Genomic DNA, 25,436 nt, shown 5'->3' with positions numbered 1-25,436 from the left:
ATGAAATGGTGTCTGAAAGCATCCCTTCAGAGGTGCTTGTTTCCCTACACCACGGTTTCTTTTCTCAGGCAATGGAAGGGTAGAGTGCTGCTGAGAAATCCAAGGCACAGCTGTATGGCAGGACTGTTGTAAGTAGTTATTTGTCACTAGTCTCCTCCATAGATAAGTGTGGTTTTGATCAAGCGTATGTACATGCTAACAGCAAAAGTGAGGCTGTCGCAGAGCGAGGCACTTGTGCCTCTGCCGAGCTCAGGACATGACAGTAATGAAGCCACCCCTCACCCTCAGTTTGGCCCACGTAAGCCCTCTGTGACCCTGCAGCTTCAATAGAAGTTAGAGAAATAGTTTTGCTTTCTCCTAAAATTGTGCACGTGATTTCTTCAACGCCCTCTCCCCCCAGACATGCACACACCACAGTCATCTACTTATTTATTTTGGCTTTTACTGGAAAAGACATTAAATAACATTTAAAATGTATTTAACTTTTTTTTAACAAAGTGCATAACTTAAAAAGCTGATCATTAGAGTGTCCTGTGTTAAGACTGTTCCTTTTCCTACTCTTGTAGGAGACGCTTTAGCAATCAGTAGTTCAGGCGCCGACTGAGCAGCATGTCTGTTTCTGCAGTCAGGTAAAAGAACAGCTTCTGTCCCTGTGGGATGGGAGGAGGGATGTAGGCTGCAAACGAAACTTTCCAAGTAGTGCAAATAATGTAGTACAACAGAGGACAAACAAACAGGCTGTGGAAAAAAGGCTTCTTACCCCATGCAGGGCAAAAGTCAGCGGGAGGGAAAGTGGTTTGGCTCTTCCAAAGGCTGTCAACAGCAATGACCTTACACATCACTGAAGCGTCTGCCTCTGCCTTTCCCCAGGGCCTCAGCCCAGCCAGTGAGTCAGCCTGGGTGGTTTTGGTCGCAAAGGGAGGGATCACCAGGGGCTCTCTGGCCCCGTCCCCCTTGGAGCAGAGCTAGCATGCCACAGGTAGCTGCAGAGCTGGTGTAATTTCTTCAGCGGGGTCACTGGGACACTGTCCAGACCTTATGTATCTGGGCTCCAGCTTCGCTGGCTGCATTTTGTGTGTTTAAAAACCAAAAACAATGACTGGAGCCTGGCTGGTGCGAGATCCCTGCAGCCACCCTGAAAGCCACACTGCAGCAGGATGGTAGCGTTGCTCCGTGCCCCCCTGCAAAGTGCAGGAGGGCCTCCAAATTGCCTGGGTGCTGCTGAGGAGCAGCTGCTTTCCCCCGGTCTGGCTGGAGTTTGATCTGGAGCTGAAGCTTTCCTCCCGTACGGTTACACCTGGCCACTAGCTTGGTCCTACACAAGACGCAGGCAGTGCCTCAGGGAGGCCCTTGGTTTGCTGGCTGCCATGGGCTGGGTGAGGGTGCCGAGGAGTCAATGCCAACATATTACAGCAGGCGGGAGCGCCTGGGTCAAGTGTGCATAAACATGCCACTCTCACGAGCTGTTTTACAGGGCAGTCCTGCCTGGCACAGCCCATGAGTGCACGAACCGCACAGCAGCGATTCAAGGAGATGAGAACAGCTGGCAGACACATTCCTGCTCGTCTTGTGCCCTGGGCTTCACCTCCCACAGACCGCAGTCCTCGCGCCTGGTGCTCCGCGTTCTGGCAGGCAGAAGTCGGCAATCTCCTTTGCTCGACAAGGCTGCTATAGCTCTCTCCACGCTGCATGTTTTAAGGCTTTTATTCCTCAAGGTCACAAGCTGCGCGTTTCCTCACTAAGCCAGGAGCAAGAGTCAGGCCCTCAATGTCAGTTCCTAGCCCGGACAGCTAGTCTGTTTCAGTGCTAGAGGAGCTAGTGCGATAACTTGCAAGGTGGAGGGTTAAAAATATGTGTTGCCACAGGGAGTCACAGTGCAAGTGCTGTGTGTGTTTGAGCAGAAGTGTTTTCCCTCAGTACTTTATCCCCCCACCCCTACCCAAAATGGAGGAAAATCATCCTTATCTCCAGGTAGCAGCAAGTACTTGGGAAGCAGCATGCGGGACACAGCAGCAGAGGAGAGAGGAAGGCAGAGAGGAAATCTGGACTTTCCTGGTGAGTACTCGGTTGAATTGGATCTAAAAAAGCAAAAGGAGAACATAGGAATAGCTGCACGAGGGCAGACCAAAATCCACCCAGCCCAGCCTCCTGTACCCAGCGACTACCAGCGTTCAGCTTCGACGGCAGGAAAACAGAAGGATGCACCTCACCCCTGGTCTACCCTCGGCCAGCAATTGGAGCAGAGGGTGAAAGCATCCCTGTAAGAACCACAGGGTCCACGCTCTGGTTCGCTGCCCGTCTATAAAAAACGTTCAGCCTCGGCAGCCGGGAGTAGGGCCACGTGTCTGGTTGTTCCTGTGTGGACTGAACTGATGGTGACCATACACAAGTTGCTGCTGCCCTTAACTTCAGCAGCAGCAGTTAATTAGCTCTGTTCCTGTCTGGTAGCGCTTGTGTGCAGGACAGGAGGAAAGCAGCCAAACGTGCTGACAGGCCAAAGGAAACACCTGAGACCGCCTCCTGCCTTAGATACAGCACTGTAAATAATGATATTCCTTCAAATGAACCAGATGTCCTCTGAGGTGTCCTAGGAAACTTGGAAGGGGTGTAGGCAAGGTGACTTACATCAAGTGGCAGAACAGCACAGGTTGGTCACTGGCTTCCTGGCAAAGGTTGATCCAGCGTAATGCCTTGTGTCTGGTAGATCTCCTTCAGAACCAGCAGAACAGTGTCTTCCGACTCCCTGGAGGAGGAGGACATGGGAATTAGAGGAGGACACTTCCATCCGTTATGTCAGGACGTCTGTGATGGTTGTGGGGTAGCTGCAGCATTCAACAAATGCAGGCAGTACTAGGCAAGGAGACCACCACCAGTCTCCTTCCTCTGTCTGCGTTCTAGGCAGGAGCCTATCTTGTTTACTCAGTTCAGGCTTTTCTTATTATGTTGGCTTTAAAAATGATAGCATTCTGCTTACAGCAGACATGAATTTGAAGCTTTGATGGTTATGCAGAATCTTACCAATAGCAGAGGTGCCCTTGTAGTGCAAATAAGTACTCGTTAAAGCTCTCTATTGGCTTCTCCTGCAGCACATAGTCAATGCGATTCCCTCCATTCAGCCTCCCTACGTTAATGTGGGAGGCCTCTTCCTTCACTGCTGTGGGGGTCTCATCTGGCTTTGTATCTGAAGGAGTCAAGAGCAATGCGGTTCAGCCACGGGGCACCAGCACCCGTGAAAATACATCATTGTCACCATGCCCTCCCTCTGCCCTACCGTGGGCTCTTGCAGAGGAGAGGCAGCTTAAGTGCTTGGCCCTTCCCCCCAGGGCTCGCTCTTGGAAAACAGGATTGCAAGAGACTGCTAGAGAAGGGTGGCAGGCTTGGCGATCTTACAGACTAGCATGGTGTGCTGAGACCCCAAGGAGGCTGTTACTGGCCAGGCAGATTGCCTCTTCTCCCCTTTCATCAGGCAGTGACAGGGGAAGGCCACAACATTTGGAGAGCCCAGCAATCCCTTTGCTGAGCGCAGAAGAGAGCAGCAGCGCCTGGGTTTGATGCCAGGATGGGCACCTCGCCGGCATGGCCACAGGGAGCCCAAGCACTCAGGTTGCAATGCTGCATCCCCAGCTCCCCACCACCCCGCGCGTACCACCAACCTGGCTGCTTCTCCACACCAGTTTCTGCCTCTGCTTCGGCATCGGTACTCGCTGCCTCCACGGCCGGCAGCGGGGCTCGAGTGAAGGACTGCCAGGCTACCCGCAGGGACCCCAGCAAGTTGTTCTTCAGGTCCACGCTCATGCGAGTCAGCCCTTCCTTCAGCTCTGAAAGGCAGGGAGGGGTCAGTGTCGGGGTGGGGGCTGCAGCAGCTGCCCAGAGCAGGGGGAGAGGGGCTGCCCTTCATACCTAGGTGCATTCTCTTCCTGCCTTTGTGGTGAGGCAGCAGCATGGGCTCAAACTCCAGATCTGGAACAATCATGGGCTCAATCCTGTACGCCACTGGGTCAAACTGTACGAGGAGGGGGACAGTGAGCCAGGGCTCGTGCTCCATGCGTCTCACGCAGGAAGGCTCTGGTTCTTATACCTACAGGGTGGAAGATGTTGAAGAAGCCTTTGCAGGTGGGCAGGCTGTAGTTGGGGTCTATCCGCTTTACCCCTCGCACCGTGAGAAACATCCCAATGGGAGACCCAAAAGCAAAGAAGATGGTGGGCTTGTAGTTTAGCTGAGGATAGTTTGCTGAGACCTAGGAGAGACAGAGATTCAGTTTTGTTTTATGAGACAAACTCCATGCTGGTGTTACGAGCACCTTGTCGCAGTTAGAGCACGGCACCAAGCTCGGTAGTTACCTGTCCCAAGCCAACGTCCCGGTACTGGCAGTTTCTGCCATCGTCTGTGCTGTCCGGGTTGTGCTGCGACAGGGACCGAGATGCAGCTTCGTGCTCCCTGCTGTGCCCAGCAGCTGCTGCTGTGCTCTGGTCCTGCAGCAACACAAACAGGAAACCCTGCTGGCAGGGCTCTTCCAGTGAGCCCGCACCACGGCCCATCCTACCCACCCGTGAGCAAGTACATGAGGCAGCGAGCTGCCGAGTGCCCCGTATCTTCCAGAACCACGGTGGTCTTGGCAGTGCTGTCCTACTCCAGCCAACCACCTCTCTAGCTGGCATGAACTTCAGTCTCTACTACCGTTAACAAGTCCTCCTGCTCAGGGATTGCCCTCGCAGGCCGTAAGGATAAAGTGATCCTGCAGGAGAGCAACACCCACGTCACGTGCAGGAGCAGCGAGCAGCTCTGTTGCCACAGCCAGCACGAGCCCGCAAGAGCCACCTGAGCGAGGATGGCCGGGAACGAGGAGGTTGGGGTGCTCGGCCGTCGGGCTGGTGGCCCGGGTACCAGTCTGATCGTTAAGTGGGGAAGGCTGCTCCTTGTCAGAAAGCAACGGGATGTGACCTGGATGAACACAAGCCACGCAGAAGACAAACCTGCATCTCTGTCTTGGAGCCGATGTAATGAAGTATCTTCATTCTTGGTCCTAAGGGAATTCCCATTTCTTTAAGGTTTTCCTCTGTGCACAAGAACTGGAAGATAAGCAAGGCAGGTATTAGAGTGTGCAGTGAGGGATTTCTGTTCTCTGTAGTTCTGCTCCTGCTGCACTCCTCAGAGACATCTCATGTGCGAATGACTCAGTACCAGGGAGATGTGCAGTGGGTGGGAAGAAAAGCAAAGAAGAAATGCAAGAGGTGGCAGAACAGGAGAGCTCCTTACCAGTGCTCGCCTGTCCATTTTCTCCTTCTCAAACACATCACAATATTCAGACAGCTCCAGTTTCTTCAGGATTTCTTTTACTTCCTCGATACCCCTGTTGCTTGAGGTTGTCCTGGACCCCTGTGAACAGAGCCATCAGGGATCACGCTTTTTGCTCACTGATTTTCTCCTGGAGGCTCCCCCCTTCCCCAGGCAGCCGGAGAGCACGTACCTCTCTGCTGTGCTCATCCTCCTCGGGAGCGGCTTTCTGGTTCGTCAGGAGATCAAACAAAATGAGGGACCCTAGAAAGCAGGCGCAGGCAGACACATCAGCATGTCATCTGGGAAGAGCCCGGAGCCATCGCCTTGCTGGGATGGAAGCCCAGAACCCTCCCTGCTCCCACGGTACGGTGATGCTCACGGGACCCGTGGGTGAAACCCCTTACCGAGGCTGTGCCCCGCAATGGAGACCCCCCCTTTGAAGAGTGGGTTTCTCTGCAAAAAGAGCTGGTGCAGGCGGTTCATTTCAGACGCCACCGTGTCCACGATGGTCTGGCAATAGGTGGAGCTGTTGTAGAAGAAAACGTCCAGGATGGTGTCGTTGATGAAGTGACGCAGGCGATTGATGCTCGGCAAAGTGATTCGCTCCAGGTCACTATGGGGGAATGGAGGAGAGAGGGCACTGCAGTTAGGGGTGCCAGTGAACCCCACCATGTTTCTGAAGCAAAACGTAAGTTCAGAGAGGGATTGCCACCATCTTAAAGGACGTGTTGTATGTAACTCAGACCCTTGGCTCATGCAGAGATTCAAGGCAGAGCCCAACCTGTGCTCTTATGCTCCAAGCAGGAGGAAGGAGCCTGGACTTTCTTTTCCTCTGGAGCCTAACCGGCTCTCTCCCCTTCCTAGGGCACTGCAGAGCACTGCTTGAGTGCAGAAACAGGGTGCTCGGTTTCCAGTAGCCTTTAACAAGGTGTGGATATCCACGATCCCTCCTGATATTAGCCAGGAAAAGGCAGATACCTCTCCTCTCTGGCTGGATGCTGATCAGAGCAGGCACCTGCTGTGCTCTGGAAAACAGAGCTGCAAAAGACTGGTGGGGAGGGGGGCTGGCATGGAGGTGCTCTATAGGACCCTGTCTGTCCTGCTTACCCCTGCATGCTCACGGCTCACAGCTTTCCCTTTGCTTGCAGTGGCCACCAGAAAAAGCAGCGTTTGTACAGGTGGCGGCTGTCTGTGTGCTCTGCCATTCCCATGGACACCGGCACGGGAGGAGATAGCTGTCTCGGACACTTACACATCCACCCCGGTGGAGTGGAGGGAGCTGTGCCAGTTCACAGGTAGGAACTCCACCCGGCCGATCTGTTGTTGCTCCTGGGCCTTCTTGAAATGCGCTTGCAGCATGCTCAGGGAAACATTCCTGAAGTCATTCACTGGAAAAAAGCATGAACTCATACTGAGATCCACCAGGCTACAGGGCAAGCATGCTGCATCAACAACACTTAATAAGATAAAAGAAAAGATCATTACCAGGGGAAATCCCACCAGGGTCTTTAATCTGCTGCTGCTACCCTAAGACCTTGAATCTTTAACTACAAGATCAGGGGAAGGCTCCATGTCCTTACATGTGTGTTTACTGGATTTCACCGTCCCATCTGTAACAAGCCTCCTTTCCACATGCGGAGGGCTTTAACGCAGCAGTCAGGATAAGAAAGGTACTTTCAGGAATTTTTTAAAAAAATTTATCTGTTGTGAAGATGCATGTGTTAGAAAGGGAATCGAGGAGGTGAACTTGAAATTACTCAGTTCTGAGGGAGAAAGGCTGATCTTCATTTCACATGGTCAGCAGCCTTGAAAATAGTTTCATCAGATGAACATATAGAAGAACGGACTGCATTAAAGCACAGATATATCTTAAAGGAACTAAAGATAGTCTGCTGTGAAAAATCTCAGCTCCCTTGATTTTTACAGGTTAAATCATGCCAGGCTTCCAGGCAGTTTCAGTGATAACCTATCCTACAGAACTGAAGCACTCTGACCAAATAATAATGAACAGGTCAGACCAGTTACTTGGGTTAGTACCCTGTCTCCAGTATTGATCAACGGTGGATGATTAGAGGAGTGTCTAAGACCAGCAATACTTCTCGCACGGTCTCCTAACCTCCAGGCATTTGCAGCTTGGGGGTTTCCTGAGCCAGAGGCAGCATCCCTGATTTTGATCCAAAATCACTCCACAGGCTGCTGGATGGGGTATCGTCTGTTAGACTTCACCCCGTGAGATTAACCCGTAGCAATAGACTGAGCAGGTTACTAATTAGTTTAGCAGGTTTAGACAGTTACTTGGAAAATCTGTATCCAATTTGGGAAACTCTCTATTTTGAGCAGCAGCAGAACACAGTGATGAAAAGTGGTTACCCAAACCTTTCCAGATGGAAGGATTTAATGGGTTAGTGAGCACTGCATTCATGCTCCCCATTGCAGTCAGCAAATTCGTCTGTGCAGCTTGCCAACGTGAGCATCGGGATGGTTTGAATGCACTCTTGACAGCATTTCACATTGTCCAGGCAGATGAGGGTTTACTGGCTCTGCTAAAAGCAACGTATGGGAAGAGCACCCCAGCCAGGCTCCACACCTACCACACTGGACGATGCTCCTGAACCGAATGTCGCATGCTGGGCCGATACCGTGCACCACGAAAACCAAGTGGTCAATTTGCAGCGGCTCTCCTAAGGAGGAAAGAAGAGTTCAAAGCACATGCCCTGCGGGAGACATTGCTTAATAGGGAACTGACCCACTGAAACCACATGCTCTGCAGGAGAGTGGAGCTTCCCATCCTTGCCTCAGCCCACGTAAAAAAACCCTGGAGTTAGCGCCTGAATTGTATGCCTAAAGGCTAGTGGGATTTCTCACATTTCTGAAGGGTTTGTCCTGCTAAATTCAGCTGCCCACCCTGGAATGGATTCGGATCAACAGGACAGTAGAGGAAGATGAGGTGGCTTGTCCCTGCTCCTGTCACCATCCTCACTTCAGCAGGAGTGGATGCTCCTCACAGTTCGCTCCCACCCGTCCATGGGACACGTAAGAACAGAAGCAGGCAGGACCAGGAGGACTCAGTGCAGCTGCCCTGTGCCCAGCCCGCTCTGCTGAGCTGCCTGGCCCCCACGTCGCTGCATCCCTCAGGTAGGCACCAGGTGGAGTTATGTCTTGTTCTCTGCTTCCCACACACCTGAGTCTGCATGCCTGCTTTCCTCACGGCATGCACGCTGCATGGGAAATGAAGGGGTTAGATGGGAGTAAACTGCCTGTCCTCACCGCAGGGACAAGTCCTGAGAGCTCAGGGACAGCTGGGAGGGGGCAGAGCTGACACACAGCTTCAGAGATGGGAAGAGCACGTGCCCCAGAAAGTCACCAGCATGTAGATAAGTGACAAACCTCTGTGTCCCTACCATGGAAAGAAACTCTTCTCCTTTACAAACATACACACCAAGACCTCAGGGGTAATTTTAGGCACAGCAGTGCTTTCAGCAGCTCTCGGTGCAGGAGCTGGAAACGCACCGCCTTCTCCCCATGTGTCTGCTGCCTCTGCACGTTCATTTACACTGCGGGCTCTCTGGTGCTAGGGAGGTTTCTGAAAACCATTCAGTTCCTTTCAGCACAAAATTTTTAGATGTGCGCTTCATTTAAAGGATCGTGGAAGTTTCTGTCAGTCTTTTTGAGTAACAGGTTGAAAAACAGACCATAGCTTTGGATTGGTGGAGGCGGGGGAGAAGCGAGCTCACCGTTGGGGATTTCGGCAGCAATGTTCTCCACTCCTCTCTTCACAGTCCGAGGTCGACCTTGTTCTGTAGGAGTTGAGCCCCAGTCATCAGAAGTGGCAACTGGATGGTAGTGCACCATCAGCTTGTAAACAAGAAGAGCCTGTCATTAAGCTGCATTGCATACTGTGGTTAAGCAGAGGAGAAATTTTGCTACAACAGCTGGTAGGTGATAAGGGGTGGTACCAGACCGTGCTGTCTGATAGGAGCCATTTGCACAGAGAGAGGGAAAGGCGCGTTGAAAAGAAACAATGTGTGAAGCAGACTCTGCTGGCATTGCCCTTTCCCCTGGTGCCGGTAGGCGGGGGGAATGCTGTTTGGAAAAAATAGATTGCTCAGCAGACATGGTTAAAAGAAACAGCATAAAGACAGGCCCTCAAGAACTGAAGGGATGTCCTTGTTGGTCAACACAAAGATCAGCAGGCTCTCCTCACCTTTGGGTTGTGCAAGATAATGATTTCTCTGCTAGGAGATTCCAGTTTCTTCTTCCACTCATCCAGGGTCACAGCAATCATGTAAGCTTCCTAGGGAAAAGAACACCCTCTGTGAGTCAGCAGAAGGTATTCCATGAATATTCAACCACTTGGGATGTTCCCACCCATTTTATGGTACCTCCTATCAAAACACTTCGCAAAAGAGGCAGAGAAATCAGGCAGGTCAAGCTGGAGGAGCAGGGTCACCTGAGTATCACCTGCTAGAGAGTTTCCAAGAAGGCCTCGCTTTAACAGCAGACTTCCCCATCAATTTAGAATTGTAGTTGTTGGCACATCAGAATACAGATTATTGTAAAAATATATTTCCTTATATCTATATAAATCTACATATGCATCTTTCCAAAGAAAAGTCTCCAGCTTAACAGCGCAGACCACTGAAGTCTCTAACACTACACATTGTTCAGTGGGTCCCCGTAACGATGATTTCTCTTTCTTGCATTCACCCCTCCCTTGACTCTGGTGAAACTATGAGCATAGTAAGGATGATCCTCACAAGGAGAGTCAAACTGAAGTTAGAGCAGATAGGGTCAGGAAACAACAGAGCAGAGCTGCTAAAAGCGAGACCAGAGCCGCACAGCATGCCAAGAGCACCTGGGCACTTAAACAGGTAGCAGAAGGATGCTGATGCAGCTGGACGAGGGCAGGAGGAAGGAGAGGCTGCCCAGCCACAGCCATCAGGGAGGGAGACAGTGGCAGTGTTTACAGTTATGTTAATCAGCTGTGAAAACACCATGCCAAAGCCTCTTTTGAGTTCATGTCCTCAGCCGGCACCACCAGTTGCCCCATATGGAGTTCGGGACAAAAGGGCCAGTATTTGACAATGAGAAGCCAAGATGCTTCTCAGGAAGACTGATGCTACCCGGAAAGGCATGTTTACCTCCAGTTCTTCACTGAAGGTCTCCGAGTAGGGAATATACTTATTGTCCTTGTCTCCCTTGTAAAACCAGGTGCAGCGGCGCACTTCAGATACCTCCTCCTCCCAGTATACTGCAACGCGCTGCCTCTTCTTCAGATGCACGTCGTACCTGCCTCCTGACGTTGGGACGACCAGATCTTCTTTACCTCTCCCTGCGGGAACCAAGGCCTGAAATTAATTGTGAGAGGACCAGAAAACTATGCTGCTGGAAAGCTATGTACCACGCCAGAGCAGAGGGATGAGACTTGGAGCACCTTCTGCAGGCAGCACACACAAGCATGTATGAGCAATGGCAGTAGACACCAATGTTGTCCATACCCGAGCACGGAGAACCACGTCAATGGGCATCCTAGGAGAGATGCCCCAAGTCAGACTTCCCCCAGAGGCAGACGGTAAGATGAAGGCATTAAGCTACAGCTGTCTTCCTCTCTAGTTCAGGCACAGGCTCATGTGGACTCTTCCTGCCTCATATAGATGGTAAAACATGAATTTGTGGCCCTGGGAAGCACATTGTGTAACGCTGGAGGTGCAGGTTTCCAGGTCTCTAAGCCATTCCCCTCTAAAATGCAGAACTCCGCGCAGATCCCAGTATGGACTTCAAATCCTGTTAATTCTGCTGCCTTTTGGGTCTGCCCGCTGGCCAGGCTGCCGGCAGAGCACCCTCCGCCAGGCCATGCTCGGCTCTGCTGTGGCACAGAGGACGGTGGCACAGCCTCTAATCCAAAGGTTCCTTGGAGATGGAGGACAGGAGCAACCCTTGGGCAGTCAGTGCTCTGCCCGCAGCCGCAGCCGTCAGCAGGAGCGGTGCTTTAAGCACAGTCCTGGCAGTGGGTCGCACAGACAGGGGCCATTTGGCAGCACGAGGGGCTCGCTGCAAGCAGTGCCACTCAGCAGACCCCGCTGGCGGGGCAGCACCCCCAGGAGCAGGCAGGCAGGCCACCGTGTATCTACGAGGGACATCTCCCCAGTGGAATTCTCCATCGTGCTAGCACCCTCCCATCCACACCGGGAGGGTGCTTGGCAGTATGATTATCTATAATTTAGAGCATATATCAAATGAATGAGGTCAGACCATCTGATGCATCCAAACAGCTTAGTTACTCACACGTTTACAGCTCTAGGAGTAGGCACGCTGCCAAAAAAGTCCCGGTTTAAGATTCCCGAGGGAAAATTTTGCATCCCAGGTGGAAGCCATGGATGTGTCCTGGGAATTTCCCTCTGATACCCGGACGGCGCTTCCCCTGAGCACACACCTGAGGCTCTCCCACTGACCTTACCAGGCCAGGTCCTTACAGTGATTTTAAGAGCAGGGACTAGGTATTTATAATCAAAGGGCAATTTAAAAATAGAAGTGATGGACGCTGAAGGCAAGCAGTGCTGCGAACCCCCCGTAGCCCGTGGCGGTGGATGGAGCTTTACCTGCCGTTCCTGACGGGGCAGCCCCTACCCACGGGTGGTCTCACCCTACCTGAGCCGTGAGCCTCCTCCAGCCTCTCCGAGTCCTGCATGCTGAAGGGGATCCATCGCTCCCTGGAATCCATGACCTTGCAGTAAAACCAGTGGGGAACAACCGCCTCGTATCTGCTTGCGGCGTCCGGCTCCGCAGCCTCGGCGGCGGCGGGCGGGGGGGGCTGCGCCTGTTGCTGTTGCGGGGCCGACATGATGCTCCTGCCGGGAGACGGGCGCCGGTGGGTGAATCCCCGGCGCTTCAGCAACGCTTATCCCGAGGACCCCCCCCGCCACCCCCGCCCAATCCCGCCCGCCGCGGCGGGGGCGCCCGGCCGGGTGGCTGCAGCCGCACACACGCGTGTCCGGGGGAGCGCCCCCGCCCCGAGCGCCCCGCGGCCCCGCTCCGCAGGCGGATGCTCCGGCGGCGCAGGCCCGGCTCCCGGCCCGGCCCCGGCGCCCGCCCAGCCCGGGGCGGCGCAACGCGGCCCGCCCCGCCGCGGCTGCGTCACCGTGGGGGCGGGCGGGGAGAGCGGGGCCTGCCGGCCGCGGCGGCCTGGGGCGCCTGCCTGCCCCCCGGCCCCTGCCCCTGCCCCTGCCTGCGGCCTGGCCTGCGACCCTGCCTGCGGCTGCTGCCCCTGCCTGTGGGCTCTGCCCGCTGCCCCTGCCCACAGCCCTGCCTGCAACTGCTGCCCCTGCCTTGCAGCTCTGCTAGTAACCCTTGCCTGCAACCCCTGCTTGCAGCTGCGGGCCCTGCCCGCTGCCCCTACCTGCAGCTCTGCCTGCAACCGCTGCCCGCGAGCCCTGCCTGCGGCTCTTGCCCGTAGCCCCTACCTCCAGCTCTGCCTGCAACCGCTGCCCGCAAGCCCTGCCTGCAGCCCTGCCCACAGCTGCAACCCCTGCCCGCAGCCCCTGCCTGCAAGCCCTGCCCGCAGCCACAGCTCTCGGGAGGGTTGCGCAGCCCTTGCAGCTGGCAGCGGCCCGAGTGGATCCATGCCCAAATGCCATCGCAGGCACACGATGCGCAGCGTTAATTAGGACTCTGTGGCCTAGGTCTTGATTTCAGGCTGATCATTATGCCCCTAAGCCGGATGCGGGTGGGCAGGGGTGCGCAGTGTCGGCACAGCATCACTCGGAAGCATGTACCTTCATGCCAGTTGCCTCCCACATGCAGCATGGACAAGCACTTGAGCATAGGGCGCTCTGGAGCAGAAACCATGGGACACTGGTTTAGCGTTTGTTTTTCAGTCCTTCTGTGCCTCTTCTGCCTTATTAGAGATTGAGAAACACTCTTCTGGTGGCAGGTGCTGCCCGTAGAAGCAACAGGCAATCCCAGAATAAGGGTTTGGTTTCTGTAAAGATGTAAAGATGAGCCTTATGATAAATACAGACACAGTTTCTAATTCGGGGTTTTGCAGTGTGGGTGGATGCTCTAAGATAAACCGGTTGCCAGGAATTGTCGTCCCAGTGCTCATCTCCGCCATGGCAGTCACTGGCTAGGGAGACTAATGGCTAGAAGTGCTAAAATCCTCAGGTTTGCATCTGTAGAGCAAATGGCCACAAACCTTGTCCATCCAGCCTTCCCTGCGTGGGGCCCACGCCAGCTCGACGCTGACACAGCTCCTGCCTGTGCCTCTGCTGCAGCGTCTTTCTCCTTTCAGATCGCCATCCGAGCCGTGACCCACTTTGGTTCCGCTTTGAAGGAGACAAAAAGCGGCGGGGACGGATGCAGTTATGTCAGTGGGAGTTTTCTGCAGGCTGCAGTGTGGAAGGTATGCCCTGATCCCTGCTCTCAGTTTGGCTTAGCCTGGGGGGAAACACATAAAACGCTCCATCTGCCCGAGGGATGCAGAAAACGTTGTACGCAGCCATGTCTTCTCGCAGAACAGTTTAAATAACTAGCCCTGCTGGAATGAGAGCCTGCCGTTTCAGCCCATTTTTTGATGTTCTTTCATGTGCTTTTAACTAAAGGTTTATATAACCCTCTGCCAAGTCCTTCCTACACGTAGAGGCTTAAGTTCCGGAAAAGGAAATATTGTAGAGGAGTAGGTTACCTTGATAGGTTCAGCACCAAAACACCAGAGGAGAAACCCACCTCCTTCCTTCTTCCCAGATTTTGTCTGGCTTGTATGGCGGACACATACTTTCAGTTTTTTCTCAGGAACAGATAAAGATATCATTCTTACCACGTCTCCACCAGCAGGAAACCTTTGTCCCAGTCCACAGAGCACTGGTGATACAGCAGCTGAGTGCACAGTTTTTTTCTTCTCTCCTAGCTGACTGCATTGCAGTGCTACTGAGTTTGCAAGGTATCAGGACTGCCTCCACACTCCTCCTTGCACAGCTAGAACCTACTTACCTCTTTTCCCTGGCGACAGACAGGGGAGGGAAATGAGTATCAGAGCAAACAGGATGCAACAAACAATGCAGTTTTGTTCCTGATGCAATTCTGCTACTGAAACAAATACAGAAGGTTTCAGCCAGGCCCATGGATTCCGGACTAACTTAGGCTGGCTGCTGGCTTCTTCTTTTCATGTACCTGTAAGCAGTGACTTACTGCAGCCTTCTGATAACACCACGTCCTCAAAAAAGCAGCAGGGCTGACACAACGGCGCCCTGTTTGTCTGTGGCCACCTTCCTCAAGCGACAGTAGCAGCAAGGGCTGTGAAAGCCCATGGGTGGCGGCGAGGGAGACCTGCCCTGGGGCTGGTGGCTGTGGTGTTTGTGTAGCAGCTCTGGGGGCTGCATGCAGGGTCAAAGCCAGGCTGCAGTTCTGTCCGTTCTTGGTGTGGTTGTATAAAGGGGTTGATTTGGCAAAGTGGGGGGAGACTTTATTGCCAGGGGGGGTGTGAGGAAGGACTGCCTCCCCAGCTCTCTGGTGTAGCAGTCCGTGTGCACTGACCGACGAGCTGAATGCTTTCACGTTCTCTGCTGAAGCATGACTTACGCCATCTCTTGCAACAGCAAATTGCAGACTTCGGCTAGATCCTGCACAAAGGGTATCCAGACCTTCATTTCAGCAGCTGTGCCAACCAAATAAGAAAACAAATGTGGTAACAGAGGAAGGAGTGAGCTCTCTGGTAATTCTCTAAAGAGCACAAACGTGGTGAGACTGTGGCCTGGGCTTGGTGCTGAACCTGAAACGGCAGGAGGGCAAAGCGGCAGGGTAGCGTGGTCACACTTTTCCCCAGGGCTGGCTCCGCTCCCAAATACGAGTTACAGGAATCAAACATGCATCCACCTCCAGCAGAAAGGAGTGCCTTCAAGGCAGGTACAGGTGGCTTCAGAGCTCAGTCATGTCCCGAGCACCAAAGGGAAGTCTAGCAGAGGCTTTTCTCCCTTCCTGCATCACCAGTCATTCCAGCCTTCTCTTCACCTCCTGAGAACACAGGCTCCGCTGCAGCCTTTGCCTCTTGCAAAGCATGGTTCAGGCTCCCATCCGCATATTGCGAGCTCAGTGGCTCATCCCACGCTGCCAGCTGGATTTTTCAGTTCTTGACTTTTCTAGAAAGTGAAAAGTTAGGTCTCTTTGGGTACTTAACATTCTTTCTTTACCTTTTCGTCTCCTTCATAGCCTTCTATAGGCAAACTTGTGGGGAATGCTAAAGGATCAGAATAGGACTTAGTAAATCTGAAAGTGAATCTGCTAGAATCCTGTAGCACAAGGACTTGGCTTTCTGCCCCCACACCGAGTGTTTCTTCAGAGCAGTTGATGGGTTTTGTTGCCTGTATTACCTTTCCAAAAAACCTAAAGAAAGTTATTACTGTATCAAGCTAATTCAATGAACCTGCAGCACTCTCTTGGGAAAGATTTCAGAACACTTACAGGCAGCACTTAAGAAGCCTTTCAACCATAAGATAAGACAAAAAAGACAGAGACACCATAGCGCTTCTTTTCATTCCTCTGGGTTTAAAGAGCTACTGGTAGCAAGGCTGGCTGTGTGGAAAACCATCCCTGCCACGAGTATTTTCACAAGAAGAAACAAAACCAAAGCACAGATTAATTCCTGGAGCTGCTGCTGACACTGCTGCCTTTCTCAGAGAAAGAAAGGTGGCATTCACTGGAGCCAGGCCATTGCTTTCTGTACGCACCGCGAACCGGGATAGTGACAGGGCATCAGTATGTTTATTGTGATCTGCTTTATCTCCCAGTATAGCCACTGATCATCAGAAGTCAGATTTCATACTGCAGCCGAAGCACAGATAGCTTGGTCTGCCTGCTCTCTGCCTGACAAGAGGACAAAATAAAACAGCAGCCAAGCGTTTACCCATCCCAGGACATTCAGCTCTTTCCTGGCTCACCTTGGACATGGTTGGTTGCGCACGATCTTGCCACATGAGATCATGAACACATCCGAGCTGCAAAGGTCAGTCCCGTGCACGCAGCCCCATCTGGGAATGATGTGGGATCTGCTAGGTGCCTTCAGGACGTCAGCTGGCTGTCAGCCTGCAGAGGGTATGGTCAGAGCCCTCCCAGCCTTGGCCGCACCAAGACCCCTTCCAAAACACAGCCACAGGCCCTAGAGCCACGGCTGAAGGCTCCTGGAGCATCTGCACTGCTTGGGAGGCGATGGGGGCCGCTGTACCCCGGCATCCCCCAGACAAGTATTCTTAGAGGCGACTCGTGGCACCCACCCCTAACCTCGGCCAGTGAGACAGCCTGGCTGTCGTTTTGGTTACAGGCAGGTCTAAATTACACAGCCTTGCCTACAGCTTCTCTTGAAAGAAATGAGACTTTGAGACATCTTAATTACAAAATAACATTTAGAAGTTCTCAGGGTTTATTATCTCGGCACACACAGTAATGATTCACTTGACATGTTGTAACCAGAAGGTTAACAGTAGGCTGAGCCGTTCCCTTCCCCTCTGTACTTACAAGTGCCACAAGTACAGCCCTTGCAGTGGAATACAAAACTTGTAGTATGTGGAAGGACATTACAATTATTTTGACCCAAGTGACCTGGAAAGCATTTCCAGGCATCCTGCCATTGGGGTTGCTCGGCTGTGATGTCGTTCTTCTGCTTGTACCTCTCCATTTCAGCAGCAGAACTGAGATTTCCAGGCTGTTCCCGTGTCCGCAGGGGACACCACGGCCTAGCTCTTCACGACAAAGGAAGAACAGCACAACATGACATCTGCTTCCATTGACGGGCTGCCAGCATGGTCCCTTTCTGCAGCACTTCAGTGTCGCTATGTGACTGCACTAAACCAAAACAAAACCCCACAACGACACACAAGTTTTTAGGGCGAGGAAGCTGAAGCTGAAAATAACACGCAGTGACTGACAAGCCCAGAGTCTTGGGTTGTGGCTGCACGTTGCAGTGCTGTTGTGACGACATCTGACAAGTGTTCCAGCTGTCTAAAGAACTGCTGTGGTTGCAGGAGGCACCTAGAGATTAGGCTTGATCTGGGGAACTTTGTACAGTGATTTCCTTCCTGCTGATGAAGAGGATGCAGACCCCCACGGAGACCTCTCTACAGCATAACTACCTCAGGTGTTTCTGCTTTTCCAAAGCCTGAAACAAACAAACAATTGAGTTTGCTGCTTCAAACCTCTCTTAATTTGTCCATCGCCAATTTATTTGTTGGGGCTGGGCTTCTGGGGTTGGTTCTTTTTGGTAGTGGGTTTTGTTGTTTTTTTTAACTCGGGGCTTATTGCTATTCCATTGTCAATAGTGCGTAGCAGAAAGAGCCGAGATTTAACAGAACTAAAACTCTTTGGAACCTCAACAACAGGCTGTGTGTTGTGGCTGATGTGCTTTCACAATCCCTTTCTTTCCAGTTTTTCCAGTATGGCCTGAATTCTGTGGACAGACTCTTTCCTGGCCTGCCGAACACCGTCCTGGCCACCAGTCTCGATGGAATCCAGTTCCAACAGCAGCTTGGTCAACATCTCCTCCAGAAGCCGGTAGGATTTATCTGTCTTTTTTCCTACAAATTCATCCACCTCTTGCTCCAGCTGTTCAGCCTCCCCCATAACGTGGAGGATTCTCTGAATCTCTGGCTGGATGGCTGCAGAATTTGTTGAAGGCTGGTCACCGGGTTTTAAGCCAGCCTCCCGGTTCCCAGCCACAAGCTTCCGAGATGCACTGTCATACATTTGGGGCTGTGCGCTGTACTGCACCTTGGGGTTTGAGGGGGATGGCTTGGCGTTGAGCGGCGTGGCTGACTTGTGGTCATTCATTGTCCCACAGTGCTGGTGATTGACATCGGAATAGTAGTTGTGTTGGTTTGCACTTTGCTCAGGTTTGTCGTAAGCAATATCCTAAAGTCAGGAGGAGAAAAAATAATAAAGTATGTCTTTAAGTGCATTTCCCTTAAAGCCAAGAATTAAATCTCTCATCTTGCACTCAAAAGGCAGGCAGGACTGAGGGAACTGGGTGACAGGTGACACCATGATTGCTTTGAAGCATCCATGCCTGGGAGGACATGGCAGACCAGGTTAGGCATGACATTACCAGGGATCTGGGCAGCATTTTCTACACTGTCACACACCGTGACATCATAGCACATCACATCCCCGTGGGCTGGCACCCCGTGTCCTGCCAGGTGGGCTGGTTTCTGCAAGAAGCCCCAAAGAGGGACACGGGACCCATGCTCCAGTCCCTGGCCGTTAAAGAACGGATCCCCAGCAAGGGGCATGTGTTTAGAAGAAACAGCGTGAGCCACTGAACGGTCATTACCCGTGAATAGGGGAGATGCTAAATAAGATTTCAGGATGGTCCCTTTTGAATATACTAGAGAAGATATTTCTCTGCAGGTAGCATGCTCTTGAGCTGCTCCCAAGGAACAGCAGCCCCCATCCCCAAATCCCCCCATCAGGGCTGCTGCTGCACATGCCAGCGCTGCTGCCTGGCAGCCAAACCTCTGGAGAGTCGTTTGACTCCTGATCAAACCCAGAGAAAGCAGAGTTGAACAGACCCCACCAAACACATAATTTCCTTCTATTTTTTGCTTAAAAAATTCCTCAGCAGAGGATGACACTGCCCAAAACAAGCATTGTAGAGGAATACTACAGTCTGCTATACCAGAATCTGCAAACTGACCCACAGGTTAGTCCCACACTGTGCTGAAGAATTCCTGACCACGTCTGCTGCATGAGAGAGAGGAGTTGGACAAGCGAGACGAGGTCTGACCCGTTTCAAGACCTGTCCTGGGACGTCTACTATCTCCAGTACCTTTCTGGAATTACAGCCGTGGATTTTGGTCTTCTGTATGCAAACAGGTATTTTCGCTGGCAGTATTCTGGATACTTGCTGCTTTATTTCTATCTAAACTAACTGTGCTCGGAGAAAGGGGCATTCCTAGGAGACAGAGGCAAGTTTTGAGGAAAGCTGTGTCATCTAGGTGGTCTGACACAGACAGGACCCAGTGTGGGCATGCGCTGCAGAAGCATCAACTGTACCTTTGACTCCCACCCAGGAGAGTGGGAAGGAGCTCCACTGCCAGTCCAGGACGGGTGTGAATCCGAGAGGAAGAGGTTCCCGTGCATCGAAGCAGCAGGCCATGTGTAACGTGGCTGCACCCCAAAGAGAGTGGGGGGAGCCCATGTGTCCTCTGGGGGTCTGGGCTGTGGCGGAGGCCCCTGTGCCGTGACCCCTGGATTGCTGTCTCCATACGGATACTGGGGGATGGGCATTCCTGGGGTCTGCGAGCAGAGGGGGAGAACAAGCATTACCCCTGGAGCCACTCTGAGCACCGCTCCCTCCAGAGAGCCCTGGAAACAGCTGCGGCACCAGACTTGCCACCCGATTCCAGCTTTCCTCGCCCAGGAGCTTAGGGTCTCTGAAGAGCAGGTGACCAGCAGTTCTTGTAAGAATAAAACCAGGCAGGGCAAGCTGCTCAAGGCACAAGAGCCATTAGGGCCCACGGCTCCATCGGAGGGGGCACTGCAGTCTTTCCCTCTGCTGTGGCCCCATAGAACAACTCCTTGTTCCCCAGGAAATGCAAGCCCAGCAGCTGCATCGACACTGGGGCTGGAAAGCACTCCAGCCGCTGCCCGGCCTCTTACCTGTGGTGGGGAGTAGCCATGAACCTGCTGCCTCCTGAGAGAGGACCCCTCAGCAGGGCAGTCCGGCGGGGCGTAGCTCCAGGGGGGAGCGGGTGACGTGGACCCATACATGCCCGTGGACTCCGCAGGGTAGGAGGTCCGCGGGGGCCCGGAGCAGTAGTACCCCCGTGTCTGCGGCAGGCCGGCATAGTGCGGGGCAGCGCCGGGAGCTGGAGGGTACGGGGGGCTGTAGGCCCCGTTTGCGTAGGGAGGATCCATTGCCTGGGAAAGAAGGAAGAGCAGAGGAAAGGTGATGGGCCACGGACACGGGGCAGAGGGGCTGCGGGCCAGCCCAGCAGCAGCCCAGGGAAAGAGGACCGGCCCTTCCTGCGGTATTTAACTAGGGAGTGCCTTTGTCCCCAGGCTGATTTGCCCCCGTGTTAGCTCTTCCTGCTCCAATGTGGCTTTCTGTTGGCCTGTCTGCCTCACGTATTGGTCCCCTGGCCCTTGCAGCATGCTCAGGGAGGCATGGCAGGGAGACGGATTTGTCTGGAGGGTGGGAAGAGAGGGGATACACTAAGCTTAACCACGCTTCGCTCAGAAACATGCGTACAGTCCCTCACAGCAAGCAGCTCTTAGGAGCTTCAGCCACGCCAACGTAATCACCAACTAGGGGGTGAAAAACACTTCAGGAAAGTTCATTTCCGCTTTGTCTGCAAACAGAAATGATGCAAGCGGACGAGATGGACCAGTTCTGAGGCCCAAGAGCAGGGTGCTCAGATCGCTGTGCCACAGGTCACGCTGGGGCCACAGGAGCAGTCGGGTCTGAGGACTCATCGTATGAAAGGTCTGTACATCCAGATCGTTTCTGACAATTTACGTGAATACATTTAAGTAATCAATGTCTATGGAATGGGAGTTTCCACCTAACGAGAGACAATGAAGCATCAGGATTTCAGGAGCTCACAGATGACTCCCTGTAGCTTTGGGCAAAGCAGTTTTTTGCCTGCAAGCTGTTTCATGGAGGAGAAATTGTATCACCTGCGTGCCAGGATTTAGGAAAGAGCCAGATCAAACCTACATCTCCCATAGGATTAAAACAATCCGCAGTTATGTCTGAACAGCAGACGACCTCTTTGGAAAGACTAAAGCCTTTCCCTTCATACAGTATTTGTGCAACGGCCCCTAAAAAAAGCTATTGCTGCAATAAAACCAACAACAGATCCGGAAAGAGCAAGCCACGGGGCTGGGGCACAGCGGGACCAGCAAGGCTCTTCTCCCCAAGCTGCCACCCCAGCACCACCGGCTCCTTTCCACTGGCGGGGTCTGTTGTACCAACACCCCCAGTCGTGCGGCCAGTGCCTCTGCTCTGCCGTGCCCGGGGAGAGGGGACGTGGCAGGGGTGGGCTGCCCAAGCCCCGTGCTGGCGTGGGGGACCAGGTGCTTCCGTCTGACCGGCACCGGGATGCATCCTGGCCGGCGATGCCAGGTGCTCACTCGTCCTCTCGGCAGCACAACTTAGAGGACGGCGGCATTTCCCCAGCGATCTCTTCATTGCAATACCCGCCCCAGAAATGTCACCTTGGACTAGATACGAAGGTAATGCTGCACGCTCGCCATGTTCCTGCAGCAAACACCTGCCCAAGCCCCGCGGGGCGGGAGAGCGGCATTTAATGCCAACGGGATCCAATGCGGGATCCTTTTGGAACCGAGCTACAAGGCCTGGGAACATAAAGACGTCGGTGACGGGCGGAGGTGAGGGGGGCTCGGCGGGGCGCCCTCCCCCACGGGGCTCGGTGCTTTCGGGGCGGTCGCGCCCTCGGCGCTCTCCGCGGGTCGGGGCCGCGCAGCGCCCACCCCCGCGGCCCGGCCGAGCCCCCGCCGCCGCCTCAGCCCGGCACGGCTGGGAGCAGGGGGTCCGCGCCCGTTAGCGCTGCAGAAGCGCTGCCCGCCCCCGCGGGGCTCCGCCCGGGCCCCGCCGGGGGCGCGGAGGCCGCGGCCGCCCCCAGGCCGGGCAGTGGGCGGGCTCCACCCCGGTGGGCTCGGCTCAGCGGCCGGGACCGGGCCGGCCGCCTTCCCCCCGCCGGCCCCACCGCCCCCGCCGTTACCTGCGCCGCCGGCGGGCGGGGGGACCCGGGGGGCCACGGCGGGCCCGGCTCGGCGGCGCGGTCGCGGGGCTCCATGGCCGCCGCCCCGCCCCGTCCCGCCACCAATGGCCACCGCCCGCCTCGCCGCCAATGGGCGGCAGGGCTCCGCCAGCGCCAGCCAATGGGCGGCCGCCCCGCGCGCACGGCCGGCTTGGCTTAAAAGGGCAGCGGCGCGGTGGGCCCCGCCCGGCGGCGGGGAGGTTCCGGGGCGGCGGCGGCACCGGCGCATGGCGGCGCTTCCGCTGGGGGCGGCGCGGCGGCACCATGAACTACATGCCCGGCACGGCCAGCCTCATCCAGGACATCGACAGTGAGTGCGCCGCCGGGCCGGGCCCTCCGCGCCACCGAGGCCCCCTTCCCCCGGGGCAGCGGCCCCCCGGGGCGGCTGGTCCCCCGTGGGGAGGATGCTACCCGCTTCCCCCCGTGGGGTGGCGGGACCTCCTCGTTCCCTGGGGGTGCCGCTCCGTGGGGGGCGGTGGCGCCCCCTCTTTCCGCAGGGGGGCTGCCCCCCGCGTGGCGCTGCCGTGGCGGGCCGGTCACCGCGCGCCGCCCGCCGCTGTCCCCGCGCCGTGCCGGGGGGCGCGAGGGGCGTTAGTGCCCGCGCGTGGCTGTGGCTGACCCCCCTCCTCTCCCGCAGAGAAGCACCTGGTCCTGCTGCGGGACGGCCGCACGCTCATCGGGTACCTGCGCAGCATCGACCAGTTCGGTACGTCCGCACAGGGGGGGGTGCGGGGGGTCCGGCTGGGCTGGGACAGGCTCCGGAGCCGTGTCCGGGAGCTGGCGAGGAGGAGGAGGGCCCCACGGTGCCCGTTCCCATGAGCTGGGTGATGCTCTCGTGCCCCTCGGTCCACACTTACTGGGGCAGCTCCATTCCCAAACGGTGGCCTAATGGGAGAGAAGAGGATTTGGGGGGAGATCACCGCTTAGTGCAGCGCTGCCCCGCCTGCAGCAGCGACCCCGCGGGTCCTGAGCAGGGGTGTTAAAAGGGATCAGCGTGGTGGTTCACGGAGTGACGTGGCTGCAGGCTGTGTTTTTAAAGCGTTTGTGTTGTGCATTAACACCCACCTGCGTGTCCCCCCGGACTTGGTGCTTTACGGAGACTTCGCCCAGCGCTGGGTGCTGCCCACGCTCCCAGCTGCATCCAGCACTGGTGCTGTGGCATCCCTTCTTGGGCAGAAATAGCCCAAGGCACATGTTAGGTGATGTTTGCACTCAGAACCAGGTGCCTTGGTCCTTGCCTGGAGCCTAAAGCACCAACAGTGCCGTTGTCTTTTCCACTGTTGTCGGCATGTGCTGCTTGGGTCGGCTCAGCCCTGGTGCTCTGAGCTCGCTGCTGTGCCTGCACAGGCTGCAGGAGCTGCTGCGTTTCAGCCGGGGAGATGGTCGGTGCCTTCGGTGATCCAGCTCAGAGGACCTGCCGAGAGGCATGAAAGTGCCGGTGCCATCACCCCTCTGGGTTTTCTGCCTTGCTGGGATGAGACACTTTATGTCTGGAAAACAGTGAAACATGGGTTATTTTCTTTGTCTCTTGATTGCTGCAGCAAACTTGGTGTTGCACCAGACCGTGGAGCGCATCCATGTGGGCAAGAAGTATGGGGACATCCCTCGAGGCATCTTTGTTGTGAGAGGCGAGAATGTTGTTCTGCTGGGGGAAATAGTAAGTAAGCAGCTCCTGCTGCCAACTGGGACCGCGCTGGTGGCATTTGTGGTGCTGTGGCAGACACCAGAGCTGGGCATCCATCTGTCTGGTGTGAAATACGGTCACTGTCTCATTGCAGGGGCTGAAATTTGCAGCCCCTCCTGGGGCCGGTTCTGGCGGAACCATCAGGAAGATGCCCCTGTGAGTCTGAGGGCAGGGGGCAGAGGTGCTGTCCCACAGCTGCTCTGGGACGGCGCGAGGGGTAAAGAGCAACATGTGGCCTGGCGAGTGGAGGGAGATGTGAGGAAGCCTTGGCCTGTGTGTGGCATTGCTGGAGGGTGTCACTAGTGGCTGTCTGTGGGGCTGTCACCTCACTGCTGGCTCATCACCCAGGGACACTGTCTGGGATGGGCTTGCGCTGTCTCGCTTGCTGTTTGCTTCAGCGCTTTGGGCTGAGCTCAGCCCAGATGCTCCGTGGGAGCCCCATCCCATGGACAGCTGTCCTGGGGGTCCCTGGCTGTCCTGGGGGTCCCTGGCTGTCCTGGGGGTCCCTGGCTGTCCTGGGGGTCCCTGCCCATCAGGGTGCTGCCTCCGGCACCTCTGTTCTGCATCACCTCCACCTTTTGATGGGACTCATGGAAGATGCATGGGCACAGGCTCATCACGGTCCAGGGGTTGCTGGGGCTTGCCTGGAGGAGACCGTCCTGCACGAGCAAACCTGTGACCATGACCCAGGGGGAACCTGAGCATTTACAGGACCAAATCCCCTGGCTGCCTTCGAGCTAGTAAGCCCAGAGCTTGGGAGGCAGACCCAGCCACTGCTCAGCTGCTCACCTCGGGAACAACTTTGGCAAGAGCGATGGAGCATGTCGTCCATGGCGCAGCGAAGCCCACTCTCCCCGGGAGCACGGAGCCTGGCCAGGCGCTTATAGGAAGTGCTCGGACATCACCGAAGGCCAAGCACGTGAGAGGGGTGTGTGTCGGTGTCCCAGCAGAGGTGCAAGTGCAGACCCGCCCCAGACTGTTGCCATCCCAGATGGCTCTTGCCCCCCCCAGCCTGGTGCTGTCCTGGCTGGTGCGATGTGCTCGCAGAGACGACGTCGGCCCAGCCCTGAGCTGCCGTGCGGGCAGAGCGGTGCCCGCAGCATCCCACCAGCTGAGCTGCACGTTTCAGCCGCGGCAGCTGCCTTGCAGTGCTAAACAGGCTGTTTCTGTTGCAGGACCTGGAGAAGGAGAGCGACACGCCTCTGCAGCAGGTCTCCATTGAGGAGATCCTGGAGGAGCAGCGGGTGGAGCAGCAGGCCAAGCAGGAGTCGGAGAAGCTGAAAGTGCAGGCACTGAAGGAGCGGGGCCTCTCTGTCCCACGGGCAGACACCCTGGACGAGTACTAGATGTGCTGCCCTTCGGACCTTCCTTCCATGGCAGAGCGAGGGGTGCTCCGTGATCCTCCCGCACATGGGCAGATCTCTTTGGAAAGGTGGATTTTATTTTCAGATTGTTTTCTGTGGTGCAGATAACTAAAAAAAAAAAAAAAAAAACAAACAATGCCTTTAGTTTCTCCTTGCAGAGAAGGAGAGAAGGCATTTGGCTGACCTAGGTGGCCAGGTGCACTGGGGAGCTGGGGTGCGTGAGCATTTGTGTTTGGGAGGCAAATCACTTGGTCCTTCAGGTTTGTTTGCTTTTTCCTTCTCACGTGGCCCTGGGTGAGAGTTTTCCTTGATGTGTAAATAAATCTTTGATTTCAACAACGACAGTT

The 25,436-nt window shown here is 55.1% G+C and overlaps 3 protein-coding genes and 1 long non-coding RNA gene across 7 annotated transcripts; 2 read left to right on the top strand and 2 right to left on the bottom strand.

Annotated features, from left to right (window-relative positions):
* Nucleotides 1–416: 416 nt before the first annotated feature.
* On the bottom strand, nucleotides 417–13,572 carry DDHD2 (DDHD domain containing 2). Its single transcript, XM_080370536.1, has 17 exons — nucleotides 11,927–13,572; nucleotides 10,420–10,610; nucleotides 9,483–9,572; nucleotides 9,013–9,133; nucleotides 7,870–7,959; nucleotides 6,531–6,666; nucleotides 5,683–5,891; nucleotides 5,469–5,539; nucleotides 5,258–5,377; nucleotides 4,975–5,070; nucleotides 4,342–4,473; nucleotides 4,083–4,238; nucleotides 3,901–4,003; nucleotides 3,654–3,818; nucleotides 3,019–3,181; nucleotides 2,626–2,743; nucleotides 417–2,078 (listed from the first exon to the last, which is right to left on the bottom strand). The coding sequence occupies exons 1-16, from the start codon at nucleotides 12,117–12,119 to the stop codon at nucleotides 2,653–2,655; spliced, it is 2,127 nt and encodes a 708-aa protein (XP_080226662.1). The 5' UTR covers nucleotides 12,120–13,572; the 3' UTR covers nucleotides 417–2,078; nucleotides 2,626–2,652.
* LOC308055942 lies at nucleotides 1,920–19,147 on the top strand. 2 transcript variants are annotated; one of them, XR_013924653.1, is made up of 9 exons: nucleotides 1,920–2,055; nucleotides 6,427–6,573; nucleotides 8,175–8,413; nucleotides 9,058–9,213; nucleotides 10,490–10,850; nucleotides 13,566–13,676; nucleotides 16,057–16,271; nucleotides 17,687–17,812; nucleotides 18,957–19,147. It is a non-coding gene; the product is annotated as an uncharacterized lncRNA (long non-coding RNA). The 2 variants fall into 2 exon arrangements; XR_013924654.1 differs by having other exon boundaries at nucleotides 14,869–16,271.
* On the bottom strand, nucleotides 16,651–22,146 carry BAG4 (BAG cochaperone 4). Of its 2 annotated transcripts, XM_080370565.1 has the most exons (5): nucleotides 22,003–22,102; nucleotides 21,476–21,616; nucleotides 19,916–20,176; nucleotides 19,310–19,552; nucleotides 16,651–18,169 (listed from the first exon to the last, which is right to left on the bottom strand). In XM_080370565.1, the coding sequence occupies exons 3-5, from the start codon at nucleotides 20,171–20,173 to the stop codon at nucleotides 17,666–17,668; spliced, it is 1,005 nt and encodes a 334-aa protein (XP_080226691.1). In that variant the 5' UTR covers nucleotides 20,174–20,176; nucleotides 21,476–21,616; nucleotides 22,003–22,102; the 3' UTR covers nucleotides 16,651–17,665. The 2 variants fall into 2 exon arrangements, with proteins under 2 accessions (XP_080226691.1, XP_080226690.1); XM_080370564.1 differs by lacking the exon at nucleotides 21,476–21,616 and having other exon boundaries at nucleotides 22,003–22,146.
* On the top strand, nucleotides 22,103–25,428 carry LSM1 (LSM1 homolog, mRNA degradation associated). 2 transcript variants are annotated; one of them, XR_013924643.1, is made up of 5 exons: nucleotides 22,103–22,351; nucleotides 22,679–22,747; nucleotides 23,583–23,698; nucleotides 24,337–24,653; nucleotides 24,901–25,033. XR_013924643.1 is itself a non-coding variant. In XM_080370582.1 (4 exons), exons 1-4 carry the CDS (start codon nucleotides 22,306–22,308, stop codon nucleotides 25,069–25,071), a joined length of 402 nt encoding a protein of 133 aa, XP_080226708.1. In that variant the 5' UTR covers nucleotides 22,181–22,305; the 3' UTR covers nucleotides 25,072–25,428. The 2 variants fall into 2 exon arrangements, 1 of the variants encoding a protein (XP_080226708.1); XM_080370582.1 differs by lacking the exon at nucleotides 24,337–24,653 and having other exon boundaries at nucleotides 22,181–22,351; nucleotides 24,901–25,428.
* The last annotated feature ends 8 nt before the right edge of the window (nucleotides 25,429–25,436 follow it).

Source organism: Falco punctatus (assembly GCF_963210335.1).
Source record: "Falco punctatus genome assembly, chromosome: 20".
NCBI classification, from domain to species: domain Eukaryota; kingdom Metazoa; phylum Chordata; class Aves; order Falconiformes; family Falconidae; genus Falco; species Falco punctatus.
Note: the sequence above shows the minus strand (reverse complement) of the source record. Positions and strands in the feature narration are given on the sequence as shown.